General features: G+C 48.3%; 2 protein-coding genes across 9 annotated transcripts in view; one reads left to right on the plus strand and one right to left on the minus strand.

Annotated features, from left to right (window-relative positions):
- LOC118375628 (uncharacterized) overlaps positions 1-13545 on the minus strand; it is a 60215-nt gene that overhangs the window by 6932 nt on the left and 39738 nt on the right. The window contains 17 exon segments of the mRNA XM_052514087.1: positions 616-798; positions 4003-4065; positions 4736-4777; positions 5152-5354; positions 6269-6436; positions 6703-6897; positions 7095-7307; positions 7413-7625; positions 7831-8034; positions 8958-9209; positions 9358-9573; positions 9794-10015; positions 10230-10457; positions 10613-10855; positions 11079-12398; positions 12597-12734; positions 13090-13353. Of these exon segments, the coding sequence (XP_052370047.1) occupies positions 616-798; positions 4003-4065; positions 4736-4777; positions 5152-5354; positions 6269-6436; positions 6703-6897; positions 7095-7307; positions 7413-7625; positions 7831-8034; positions 8958-9209; positions 9358-9573; positions 9794-10015; positions 10230-10457; positions 10613-10855; positions 11079-12398; positions 12597-12734; positions 13090-13353 (4367 nt within the window).
- Positions 1627-3996, plus strand: LOC127927551 (uncharacterized). 8 transcript variants are annotated; one of them, XM_052514092.1, is made up of 3 exons: positions 1627-1999; positions 2058-2347; positions 3007-3996. In XM_052514092.1, the coding sequence occupies exons 1-3, from the start codon at positions 1796-1798 to the stop codon at positions 3440-3442; spliced, it is 930 nt and encodes a 309-aa protein (XP_052370052.1). In that variant the 5' UTR covers positions 1627-1795; the 3' UTR covers positions 3443-3996. The 8 variants fall into 8 exon arrangements, 4 of the variants coding, with proteins under 4 accessions (XP_052370052.1, XP_052370053.1, XP_052370055.1 ...); XM_052514093.1 differs by having other exon boundaries at positions 2116-2347; XM_052514094.1 differs by having other exon boundaries at positions 1632-1767; positions 1884-2347.

Consider the following 13545-nt stretch of genomic DNA (forward strand, 5'->3'; position numbering starts at 1 on the left):
AGACAGAGCTGGGCTTAGAAACCTGACCAATAGGCTCAGACACCACATGCCCAAACCATAAGTCCCTTCCTCACAACAAACAGCTGAACATCCAGACAGACTGGGCCATAAGGTGAACAGACTGATCTGTTCCAATCAGTCTGGACAAGGTGTTCTTCAGTTGGCCCATGCAAACAGAAATCTTTCCATTTTAGTAGGGTAGTAATGACAGAAAGCCTTTCATAGACTAGATGGGTCCGGTTGAAGACAAAAGGCCTTGCTCAAAGACATGCAATAAGTGTTTGCATCGCATCAACACAAACCAAGAGGAACAAAAGTAGAACCACAGGATGGTGTTGTGGTTCTCCACCCCAACACATCAACTCAGAGAACACAACAGACAGCCATACAGAGGGAAACGTGTGGTAGGGTACTTCCATTCAGTCAATTCAGGAATATATTCACACATTTAAATTTCTCCTCATCTCCCAAATTGACTTGCATTGAAATGTGTGCTAACATCCATTCCTTCTCTGTGGAATGGGAGAGCTGGGAAGCTGGCGTGAACTACAGAGAACTGAGGGGAGGGGTGTGTGGTGGGGTACGGCACAGTGTCTGGTCTGAGATGGTACTCACCCCGTCGGCATCAGGTAAAGGCTGTCCGTTGATGCCCAGGCTGCGGAAGGGGGAGTGAGTAGACAGGCGCTTGTCCCATTCACTAGGCCCCCGGAACTCTGGGACAGACGCCATGAAGTTCCTCTTCAGCTCACTGATACTAGTATGATGCCTGATGAGATCCTCCTGGGGCTTCTCAAAGTCCTGGAGGGAGGGAGAAGTGGAGAGGGAGGGAGGAAGGAGAGGGGGAGTGGGAGAGAGGTAGTGAGAGAGGAGAGAGAGGGAGGAAAAGGAAGGGGGGAGAGAGAAGATAGGGGGAGGGAGACGAGGGGAGAGAGAGAAGAGAGAGAAAAAGAGAGAGAGGTAGAGTGAGAGAAAAAGAGAGAGAGGTAGAGTGAGAGAGAGAGAGGTACAGTGAGACAGGTAGAGAGAGGTAGAGAGAGAGAGAGGTAGAGAGGTAGAGGTAGAGGTAGAGGTAGAAAGAGGTAGAGGTAGAGGTAGAGAGAGAGAGAGAGAGAGAGAGAGAGAGAGAGAGAGAGAGAGAGAGAGAGAGAGAGAGAGAGAGAGAGAGAGAGAGAGAGAGAGAGAGGTAAAGTGGAAAATGACAAACATTTGGTTTGGAAAATAGGTGTGGAGAAGAGGAGTGACAGAGTAGATGTGTAGAAAGTGGAGAGAGAAAGCAGGTGTGTCAGAAACAATGTCACTCATATGAACATGTTTAGATAATAAACAATGTCAACCAAGCAGCAGGTGACTTTTGCTGTTCTATTTAACTCAAAGCTACAGCGTTAAAGCAGGCAGGAAGTCAGTTCATCAGATCGATTCAAAATAAAATGGATTCTCTGAGCTCTCATTGATAAATCAACCCGTTCAATTAGTGAGCAGCACTATATAGAATCTGATCAGGTTACAAATCACAGCGGATGAGAGCGAGGTGATGTTAGCACACATTACTTTTGGTCACAGACGCAGATGGTCACTATGCAGCGAGAGCAGCATCCTGTATCTGTGGCTGGATGAATCTTATGGTGATGAGAGCAGTGGAGCTCTTAGACGTCATTTATTCACAATGACATGAATATATGACTGGGAAGACATCATAAACTAGATTCAGAAAGGGCCACAAATAGTGGACGAGCTGGTGAGTGGAAAGATATGTGGTGGAGAGGGAAGGTTGGTGGTGGCCTGCCCTATATGGAGTATGGAGATGGCAGAGTGGTGGAGAGGGAAGGCTGGTGGTGGCCTGCCCTATATGGAGTATGGAGATGGAAGAGTGGTGGAGAGGGAAGGCTGGTGGTGGCCTGCCCTATATGGAGTATGGAGATGGAAGAGTGGTGGAGAGGGAAGGCTGGTGGTGGCCTGCCCTATATGGAGTATGGAGATGGCAGAGTGGTGGAGAGGGAAGGTTGGTGGTGGCCTGCCCTATATGGAGTATGGAGATGGAAGAGTGGTGGAGAGGGAAGGCTGGTGGTGGCCTGCCCTATATGGAGTATGGAGATGGAAGAGTGGTGGAGAGGGAAGGCTGGTGGTGGCCTGCCCTATATGGAGTATGGAGATGGCAGAGTGGTGGAGAGGGAAGGTTGGTGGTGGCCTGCCCTATATGGAGTATGGAGATGGCAGAGTGGTGGAGAGGGAAGGCTGGTGGTGGCCTGCCCTATATGGAGTATGGAGATGGCAGAGTGGTGGAGAGGGAAGGCTGGTGGTGGCCTGCCCTATATGGAGTATGGAGATGGCAGAGTGGTGGAGAGGGAAGGTTGGTGGTGGCCTGCCCTATATGGAGTATGGAGATGGCAGAGTGGTGGAGAGGGAAGGCTGGTGGTGGCCTGCCCTATATGGAGTATGGAGATGGCAGAGTGGTGGAGAGGGAAGGCTGGTGGTGGCCTGCCCTATATGGAGTATGGAGATGGCAGAGTGGTGGAGAGGGAAGGCTGGTGGTGGCCTGCCCTATATGGAGTATGGAGATGGCAGAGTGGTGGAGAGGGAAGGCTGGTGGTGGCCTGCCCTATATGGAGTATGAGAGATGGCAGAGTGGTGGAGTGGTGGAGGGAAGGCTGGTGGTGGCCTGCCCTATATGGAGTATGGAGATGGCAGAATGGTGGAGAGGGAAGGCTGGTGGTGGCCTGCCCTATATGGGATGGTATGGAGATGGCAGAGTGGTGGAGAGTGGTGGGAGGGAAGGCTGGTGGTGGCCTGCCCTATATGGAGTATGGAGATGGCAGAGTGGTGGAGAGGGAAGGCTGGTGGTGGCCTGCCCTATATGGAGTATGGAGATGGCAGAGTGGTGGAGGGAGAGGAAGGCTGGTGGTGGCCTGCCCTATATGGAGTATGGAGATGGCAGAATGGTGGAGAGGAAGGCTGGTGGTGGCCTGCCCTATATGGAGTATGGAGATGGCAGAGTGGTGGAGAGGGAAGGCTGGTGGTGGCCTGCCCTATATGGAGTATGGAGATGGCAGAGTGGTGGAGAGGGAAGGCTGGTGGTGGCCTGCCCTATATGGAGTATGGAGATGGCAGAGTGGTGGAGAGGGAAGGCTGGTGGTGGCCTGCCCTATATGGAGTATGGAGATGGCAGAGTGGTGGAGAGGGAAGGCTGGTGGTGGCCTGCCCTATATGGAGTATGGAGATGGCAGAGTGGTGGAGAGGGAAGGCTGGTGGTGGCCTGCCCTATATGGAGTATGGAGATGAAACACTTTCTACTGTATACCGAGGAGAGACGACGCTGAAACAAGATGTCAGGAATGTAATGGTAATGCTTCTACTAACACTCAAATGGCCGAGCTTGGAGACAGAACAACATCTCAGCTGCATAACGTGGCCGATCAGTAACAGTATCTACAAACACCACAAATGAAACACTCCTGGCTCCCTTTCATGGAACGTGAATGGTGTGATGTGGGGCGGCAGGGTAGCCTAATGGTTAGAGCGTTGGACTAGTAACCGAAAGGTTGCAAGTTCGAATCCCCGAGCTGACAAGGTACAAATCTGTCGTTCTGCCCCTGAACAGGCAGTTAACCCACTGTTCCTAGGCCGTCATTGAAAATAAGAATTTGTTCTTAACTGACTTGCCTAGTTAAATAAAGGTAAAAAAAAATAAAAATAAATGTCTGGGGAGAAGAGACCACAATCCCAATCATATACTTCACGAGAAGCAATCAGGAGATATCAAGTACTCAACAACATTTCCCTGAAACAAGTAGCTCGCTGTGTTGAGTTAATATCACCACACACAAAGCAAATTAGAGGTTACACTGTCAAAATCATCTACTAGCAAAAGCAAAGACGACTATGTAATACACAAGATGTGAATCAGTAATGTCACATGCAAAGCAGCCTGTTGTATTATAGCAGCCAGTAGCCAAAGAGCACGAAAACAGTGACAGAGACAGATCTCCAGAAGACGGGGAAACAAACCTCCAACATTAAAAGACTATGTCTGATATAAATTGAGTCACCCTCAGTTCTCTTAGCTCTTTTCTGTGAAGGAACAAAAAGGAGAAAGGTGTGGGTTACACAGGTTCCACGTGACATCATAGCAGACGGCACAACGTGGACATGCATTGTTGCATGGGGAGCGGGGTGGTGAGGGGTCTGCATGCAGAGTGGCCTGGGGCCACAAGGGCCTTGGAATCCCAGATGTGCAAAGCAGGGACCCAAGACAGGGCTATTAGAGTGGGTGTCTTGAAGGGGTGGGGGGTAAAGGTGAAGGGTCAGGCAGGGATACAGTACTCGATAGAAACACTAGTCATCATGAAAACCTAGTCCTGTGTCATGCATGTAAATGCAGCAGCCAATGAGGAATCTTCTTTCAACATTCATTCCTCAAAGGCCCTAACTTTTCTTCCTGTCTGGACTGATGTGCAAACCAAAAGCATATGTAATGTATCTCATATACATCTCAGTCTGCACATGACCAATACCAATGCTGTTGTCATAGACAATGTCTGACTTGAACATGAGGTCAACTCAAAGACCTTGTAGTTTGTGAGCAGTATTCAAGTGAAACCAGGAGAATAAAACGAGGAGAGGGTGAAGTTAGTCTTATGGATGGGAGACTTGGCACTGGTGTAAGTTAGAATGGGAGTGGAGTGACTACAATACTAATATAGTGCGCAAGCAGGAGTCGGGACAAGGTCAAAGGTCTGACCTTCCTCATTTGAACCGGCTCCTCAGTGTCCGTCTGCTCAGACTGGAGTTACCCCAGGCATGGAGGAGGAGAGAAGGTATAATGGTGTTAGAATCCTCCACGAGGAGCCTCGTCCCCGTCCATAGCAGAGCCACCTGAGGAACTTGTGATCTGAGGTGTGTCTTTGTTACACGATCATTACTGTGACCAATGGAGGGCAGAAATGATGATGCACAGCTATTCTATTTATAACTATAGAAAAATCAGCATTTTATACTTCTCTTATAAATAATACTATGTGATGAATATAGCAATATCGCTGCTGAGACCAGTCTATCTGTAACTTCTATGACCAGTATATCTGTGTGTGAGGGGTGAATGATGATGATCCCTGTACGGCAGGGGATTGTGGGAGTTGTAGTTCCTAGGTGCAGTACCTTGACCTCGGCTGAGCCCTCGTCCACTGCCTCCACGGTGACCTGCAGCTTCCTGTCGTCCTGGCGGGCTGGCAGCCTGATGGGGGTGGAGGTCTGGGGCTGCTGGAGGTCCAGGGGGGCCATGGGGATCCCTGCTTCCATCAGGGCTGCCTGGGAGAAGACTGGGGCGCTGACCGGACGGGCGGCCTTGTGGGTGGCCACCACTGGCAGGAGAGAGACAGGACAGAGGGAGTGTTAGTATTTAGATAGTGGTTTTGTATATAGGGCAGGAGAGAGACAGGACAGAGGGAGTGTTAGTATTTAGATAGTGGTTTTGTATATAGGGCAGGAGAGAGACAGGACAGAGGGAGTGTTAGTATTTAGATAGTGGTTTTGTATATAGGGCAGGAGAGAGACAGGACAGAGGGAGTGTTAGTATTTAGATAGTGGTTTTGTATATAGGGCAGGAGAGAGACGGTCTGCGTGCTTTGAGACCATCAAACCCGGTGTAGTGAGAGGTAAACACACTGACAGAGCGCAGAAGAACATCTTGAACATCCACATATACAAAACAAACTTATAATCAACTCCACACACACACACACACACACACTGAGGCCAGGGCACACACAGACTTCAGGTACACACTGTACCTTCACGGGCCAGCTCAGTCTAGTCTAGAATGAGACTAGCAAGGGGAAAAGCTTGGATGAGTTGTAGGAAGCAACTGTTCACAATATAGAACAGGCAGCAAAGCATGGCCATTACTTCTCAACCGTAGCCAACGATGCAAATAGCAGAAGTTGTCCTGACTCATGGGGTTAATAACCAACGATGCAAATAGCAGAAGTTGTCCTGACTCATGGGGTTAATAAGCTCACGCCTCACTGTGGTATAGTATTCCTAAAGCCGTTAAAAGGAAAACTAAATATGTAAATAAGCAAAGCATAACCAAAGACCCATTGGTTCGTCAAACAACGTATTTTTTCAGGGGAAAATCCCATGACAGAGCACAACCACGTTGTAAAAGTGTTGGACGAATGTTAGTCAGCTTTTGTGGTAAGTTGAGGTTGGAGAGCGGGTGTGAGATCAACATATTGTTTTAGGGCAGCACGCAAAAACTCAAGATGCAAAGTACCTGCAACCGATTTTTTCTCCCGCAACACAAACCAATGGTCATCCACATCTCTCTGGGGTTGTGTTGTTCTCTTCTCCTCCTCAACCACCACTCTGGGTTTGGGCTGAGCGGCTGGACCTTTGACCACAGTTATGTCAGTATAGACCTGGAGACGCTCACGTTGAGCAACTGATACAAACACACAAACAGAGCTCTTATCTAAGACACAGCTTACATGCATCGTTAAAGTATCAGTAGAAGACCATTTTGCAAATCTCAAAAAAATTCAAAACAAGCAATAGTGATCTCAATCTGCGATTGAATTATTCCAAATAGGTATGCCGGACAAAATGAACTGATATTTTTGGTAGTTTCAGTCTTTTGGTAGTCTCAGTCTGCAGCTAAAATGAGCCGGAAAAGCAGGGGGATGGGGAAATGAAGAGATGGAGGGGTACCTAATTCTTTAGGGGCAGCATCCAGCAGGACAAACCAGTCATCGTCCACCTCTCTCTGTCTCTGAGGCAGTCTCTGCTGCAGGGTCCTCTCCTCTCTCCACCTCTCCTCCACTATCGTCACCCTTTTCTGGGTTCTCTGCTCTGTGCTCGTCACCATCACATCAACCACAGGGGCAGGTCTAGTTACCACAGCAACTGATACAGACAGACACAGAGTACCCAGGAGACTTGACTATGATACTCTTACCATTCACAGATTATAACACACACCATCTGATTGTGGCCAAAGCTGCACATATCTGATTAGAGACCCTTTACGACACATCATTATAAAAAATATATAGGGGAATGTGAAGCACAACCGAGCTCAGGATGATGTGGTCAGTGGGTACCTGTTGGCATTTTCACAGGCTCTTGGCGAGAGGCTTCAAAGAGCATGAACCAATCATCACCCTCCCCTCTCTCTTGGGGAGGCAGTGTTTTCACCAATTCAACCTCCGGTTGACGTCTGTCCTCCACCACTCTATGTGGTTTCCTAGTTTCCTCCACCACAATCACTGTTCTCCGGGGTACCAGCTCTATAACCTCTCTGTCTACATGGAACGCTGAAATAAAACAAGGATAACAGGCTTATCAATGCCAAGTAATACACAATCTGGGTTCAGCGTTTTACCAAAGAAAAGGGGCAGACGGTGGTCAAGCAGCAATACCCTTGGGTGTGGTCAGTATCTTGGAGGGAGCGCGGTCCCAGAGCACAAACCAATCATCATCCACTTCTTTAGGTGTTACCACAGGCCCCTCCTCCATCTTAACAGTCTCTTCCATGATCCTCACGGTCTTTGGTGGTTTCTGTTCCACTATCTCCTTCACCACCGTAACAGCTGTGGTGCTCACATCAGAGTAAATCACCACCACTGGTGCAGCTGATAGAGACAGAAACACAGCCCAACAGTCCACAAGGGATCAAGTCTTTTACTAGAACATGTAAATATAATAGTGTAATCCTTGCCAAAAGCTTTTGTGGATAGTCAATAGGCTCACACAACAATTGAGAGCCTTTGGATGCAAGATAAGGGTTGGTATTTGTATTTCGAGTGGCCAACAGCAAGCTTAGAATGGTCAAAGTACCTGCTACTGTAGGGGCAACATCCAGCTGCAAAAACCAATCATCATCCTGCTCTCTCTGCTGTTGTGTTGCCTTACCCTCCAGGGCAACGTCTTCAGGAAGTGATTGGACTGCTTCCACCACAAACACTCTTGGTTCAGGCTCAATGGTCAGATGTTTGGCTGGCACAACCTCTGGGTATACCCTATCGCTAACAGCCAGGGAAACTGGAGCAAAAAGACACACAGCGAGCTTGATATACCACAACTACTATTTGAGGGTCCTGTTGATGATTAACCAGTCATAACCCAAGAGATATCATATTCCTAATTCACACAAGAAAAACACGTAGGTTTGGTTAGTTAGCTTGTTGGCAGTACTGTATGTCTGAGGTACCTGGTGGTTAGTTAGCTTGTTGGCAGTACTGCATGTCTGAGGTACCTGGTGGTTAGTTAGCTTGTTGGCAGTACTGTATGTCCGAGGTACCTGGTGGTTAGTTAGCTTGTTGGCAGTACTGTACGTCTGAGGTACCTGGTGGTTAGTTAGCTTGTTGGCAGTACTGTATGTCCGAGGTACCTGGTGGTTAGTTAGCTTGTTGGCAGTACTGTATGTCTGAGGTACCTGGTGGTTAGTTAGCTTGTTGGCAGTACTGTATGTCTGAGGTACCTGGTGGTTAGTTAGCTTGTTGGCCGTAGTGTATATCTGAGGTACCTGGTGGTTAGTTAGCTTGTTGGCAGTACTGTATGTCCGAGGTACCTGGTGGTTAGTTAGCTTGTTGGCAGTACTGTATGTCCGAGGTACCTGGTGGTTAGTTAGCTTGTTGGCCGTAGTGTATGTCTGAGGTACCTGGTGATTAGTTAGCTTGTTGGCAGCTTGTTGGTACCTGGTGGTTAGTTAGCTGTATGTCTGAGGTACCTGGTGGTTAGTTAGCTTGTTGGCAGTACTGTATGTCTGATGTCCTGAGGTACCTGGTGGTTAGTTAGCTTGTTGGTCAGTACCTGTATGTCTGAGGTACCTGGTGGTTAGTTAGCTTGTTGGCAGTACTGTATGTCTGAGGTACCTGGTGGTTAGTTAGCTTGTTGGCAGTACTGTATGTCTGAGGTACCTGGTGGTTAGTTAGCTTGTTGGCAGTACTGTATGTCTGAGGTACCTGGTGGAACCCCAGCACGTTCTTCACGGATGGCATCCAACAGAACAAACCGTCCATTTCCCTCCTCTCTCTCTGCTGGTGGTCTCTGCTCTGGGATGATCATCTCTGACTGGAGGATCTCCTCTTGCTCTCCCCACCTCTCTTCAACAATAGTCACCCTCTTCTTAATTGTTCTTTCTATGGTCGTCACATCAACTACAGAGGTGGTCTGGCTTAAATCTGGATATACCGGAGTATGCTCACCAAGAGCAACTGATACAGACAGGGGAAAGTCCTTTAGTTTAGGGACTTTACCATGTTCTCCAAAGTTACAAAAAACATAGTTTATTCTCAGTCAAAGCTGGGAAATGTACACATCTGCAACTGTACAAAGATTGTGGCAATTAAGCAGGAACGGTACCTGGTGGTACAATGATCGGCTCCTCACGGACATCAGCAAACAGTGTAAACCAATCATCATCTCTCTCTGGTTGTCGCTGCCACTCCTCTACTTCCCGTTCCTGTTGTGGCCTCGTCTCCTCCACCAGAACCACCACTGGCTTCTGCTGTTCAGCCTTTACCTCAACCACAGGGCTGATCACATCTGGAGAAACCGGTGTTGGCTCTGCTGGAGCGACTGATACAAACACACATAGTACATACCCTTCAGATTCAGCTAGATTTGTTTGGCTCACAAAAGCCATGTCATCAAAGATCATATTCCCAGATAAACATTCCAAAGTTCATATGGGAAAAGCACTACGGTTAGTCTGCGAGTTTGGTGAGGTGAGTTGAGTTGGGTATATTTTTGATGGAATCAGGGGCTGAGGCGCAAAGCCTTGAATTGTATGGGGTACCTGGTGGTATATAGGATGTTTCTCTGAACACGACATCCAGTTGCACAAACCAGTCATCGTCCATCTCTCTTGATGGCTGTGGTGGAAGTATAACTTCTTCTTGACGTCGCTCCTCTTGCATTACAGTCACCCTTCTCTCCTCTCTCTGCTCTACTGTCGTCAACTCAACCACAGAGGAGACGCTTTCCTCAGGGTATACCGGAATACGCTCTTCCACAGAAGCTGATACAAACACACATTCCTCAGATACTGGAAGATAATTGAAATTACTACACAAAGCAATGTATCTGAAGCCCTTCTCTTGGTGGATAGTCAAATGTCTTGTTAGTTATTCTTATTTTAAAGTTTTCTGCAGCGTATGAAGCACAGGCTCAGGGGAGATGTTGTTAATATTGTGGTGGGACTGGGAAGCAGTGCATGAAAATCATGGAAATACCTGACGGAATCACAGATGGTTCTCTGGGAACAATGTCCAGCAGAACAAACCAGTCATCTTCCATCTCTCTCTGTGACGGTTTCTGTTCCAGACGGCTCTGGTCTTCCTGTACCTCCATCTCCTCCACTACAGTCACCCTGGTCTCCTCTCTCTGCACCACTGTCATCACTTTAACCATGGAAGAGATGGTTTCATCTACGTACACCTGAACTTGCTCTTGCAAAGAAGCTGATACATAAAGACACCATGAACCGTGAGAGACATGAAGTTCAAAGCCTAGTTCGATGATTAATCAGTCATTGTAGGCCAGTTGTTTCAATCCATAAAATACCAATAATTGAGGCATAGCACAAGCAGCAGGGCTTGATGAAAGTTCTTCATACCTGAAACTGGTGTGGTTGGTACACCTGAAGGAACACGATCAGCCAGGTCCAAGAGCATAAACCAATCATCTTCCTGCATTTGCCACGGTCTCCGTGCTTCCACCAATCCCCTTTCAGGCTGTTGCTGTGTGGCCTCCACTTCAATGCATTCCCTCTCTGGTGCTCTCTGCTCGACCGTGTCTACTAACACCACAGAGAATCTTGTGGAGACCACAGGCACCAGAGCGGAGTCGGCTGGCATGACTGACAAAGTAGAGACAGCAGTTCTCTCAGCCACACAAATCCATACTGCACCAAAGGTTTATCTTTCAATTGAAATGGCAATTTCAAGAGCTGGTTAGCTTTGCGGAGGGAATGTTTGAGATGGAATTGTCGGTAATTGTGTGGGTGGTGGTAAAGCAAGCGTTTCCATAACGGTTTCAATGGTGACGGGGAGAAGCAAAGCTGATTGGTTGATGGGACCTACCTGGAGGCTTATAAAGAGTCTTGTGTGGGAGGCTGTCCAGCAGCACAACCCAATCGTCCTTGTCTTCTGGCTGGGATGGCTGCATATTCACTTCCACTACCTCTTCTTCTTCTTCTTCTTGGGGCTTCTCCATTTGTCTGACTCTATGTGGAACCCTCTCCACATCCTTTCTGAATTTCACCAAAACTTCCCCCTCTGTATAAAAACCATCACCCAGCCTTTCCTCTGATAAAATGTCATCTGATGACTTTTCCTCGAGTGTCTTCTGTGTTCTCCTCATTTCTTCCATTATTCTCACTGTTTTCTTGGTTTTCACCACAGTCTGCTCTCCCTTTGGCATCCTTTCCTCCGACATCTGCCGCATCCTATCCTCTAGACCTCCTTTCACCTCTATCAATCCCTCGCCTGAAACTTTCACCTGTTCCACTCTCTCCTGTTTCTCCTCCCTGACCTTTTCCTGTTCTTGGAGCCACTCCTGCTGAATTGTAACTATCGGTAACCCTAACTTCTCTGCCGCAAATAGTTCATTGAATTTCACCATAAGTTGTCCCTCTTTATAAAAATGGCCTCCTATCTGGTCCTCTGACAACTTCTCAGATGCTTTCTGCTCTAGTTCATCTGGAAGACTCTCATCCTGTGTCACTATAGTCACCTTCTTCCTCCTCCTTTCCACTCTTATCTCTCCTCTCCTTTCCTCAAGCCCCTCTGTCAACCCTTCCACCAAAGCCTGATGCTTCCTCTCCTCTAACCATCCTTCATCCTCTTTCAATCCCTCGTCTGAAACCGCCACCTGTTCCACCGTCTCCTCCTCCATCCCTCCTTCTTGTTGCCTCATCTCTTTCACTATAGTCACACTATTCTGGGTCCTCAAATCTACTCTCCGTACCATAGAGGTGCTCGCCACATTTGACCACCCTTCTTCAGACTCCTCTGCCTCTTCCATACTCTCCTCTTTTAGTCCCTCATCTTCCCCTGACTCATCTGGCAGCAATCCTTTGAGAAACATCTCCTTTATCTGCTCCTCCAACTCATCTACTTCCTCCACATTCTCTTCCGCTGCCTCTACCACCTCCTCCTCTACTTCTACCCCTCCCTCCTCCTCCTGCTGCTGCCTGGCCTCCACCTCCTCCTGTATCCTCTCCTCCAGCTCATCCACCTCCTGCAGCCGTTCTTCCAAAACCTTCACCTCCCTCAGTCTCTCATCCAGCACCTCTACCTCCCTCAGCTTCTCCACCAGGAACACCCCTTCCTGGAGCCTCTTGATCACCTCCCTCCTCTCCTGCCTAGTCTCCTCCTTCTCCAGGGAGACTGAGGGAGAGACTGAGGAGGGGCAGATTGGGGTTATCAGTATAGGAAGAAGAGGAGTGTAGCCTATTTAGTGTGGTGAAACGTTCAGAATGTTAGACAGAAATTGATGATTCCCTGTTCTACCAGACAGACAATCATGTCTGTTCTGCAAAACTCTATTTCTGTGCTAATGAACAACCGCTAGTGAATGTATATAGTATGACGACTCACATGGAGGTGTGTCTGCAAACTCAAAGCTGCGGTCCAACTGCATGACCCAGTCATCACTTTGTTCCTGCCTTGGCTGTAGCAGCCTCTTCAGAATGTTGGCCGTGGCCACCTTTGCCACCTGGGCAGAGCGGTATTTGACTGAGGACATCACAGAAACATTTAGAACAGAGCGGATCCCTTACATATGGAAAAATAACGTAGCACGTGAGCACACTGCAAACAGAGGATCATCAGCAAAGCATACTTACCACAGTATCACAGCTCTACATCAATGAGGGCCAAGCACCATTGATAAGATAGCAACATTAAATAAGCCAGTACATGACAGAGCAACATCTTTAAAGATGTCATCACGGTCGGTGGCGAGCTTAGCAGGTTCACCTTCCAACACTGTCAACTTCTAAAGCACACCTCGACGGAGGATTCATTGTCAAAGTGAGGATGCACACAGCGACAGCTACACCAGGTACAGAATGAGGTTAACAACAGATACCTGGCGGTTTCATCATGGGGTAGGGGACATAGGGAAGGGAGGGTCGTCTGCCCAGCAGGACAGACCAATCCTCCTCTTTCTCCTCCTCCAGTCTCCCCTGCTGCTGTTCATCAGACACTCGTCCCTGCCATGTCTGACTGACAGTCCGACTGACCGTCTGGCCTGTCTCAGTCTCCTGCCATGCCTGTCTGACTGTCTGGACAGACTTGCCATCATCCCAGCTCTGAGTAGAAGTCTCCACAGAGAAAGTCTCCCCCCCTCTGGCTGTTGATAGAACATGAGGTAATGGTGTTACTGCAGGAGTTAATGGTGAAGTTCGATGGAGGAGAGAGTAAGGCAAAGCTCCCCTCCACAGCTCTGCATTTCAGGGGCTTTCAGAGCAAAGCTCCCCTCCACAGCTCTGCATTTCAGGGGTTTTCAGAGCAAAGCTCACTGATTTAGTAAGCAAATGGAATT

The sequence above is a fragment of the Oncorhynchus keta genome, unplaced genomic scaffold, assembly GCF_023373465.1.
Source record: "Oncorhynchus keta strain PuntledgeMale-10-30-2019 unplaced genomic scaffold, Oket_V2 Un_scaffold_1526_pilon_pilon, whole genome shotgun sequence".
In the NCBI taxonomy this organism is placed as follows: Eukaryota; Metazoa; Chordata; class Actinopteri; order Salmoniformes; family Salmonidae; genus Oncorhynchus; species Oncorhynchus keta.

Excerpts from the sequence above, each read along its gene's own strand:
- LOC127927551 (XM_052514092.1), top strand. The coding sequence starts at position 1,796 with ATGGAGATGGCAGAGTGGTGGAGAGGGAAGGCTGGTGGTGGCCTGCCC. Across the intron at positions 2,000-2,057 it reads CAGAGTGGTGGAGAGGGAAG|GCTGGTGGTGGCCTGCCCTA; the intron begins GTTGGTGGTGGC and ends TGGAGAGGGAAG. Across the intron at positions 2,348-3,006 it reads CAGAGTGGTGGAGAGGGAAG|GCTGGTGGTGGCCTGCCCTA; the intron begins GTTGGTGGTGGC and ends TGGAGAGGGAAG.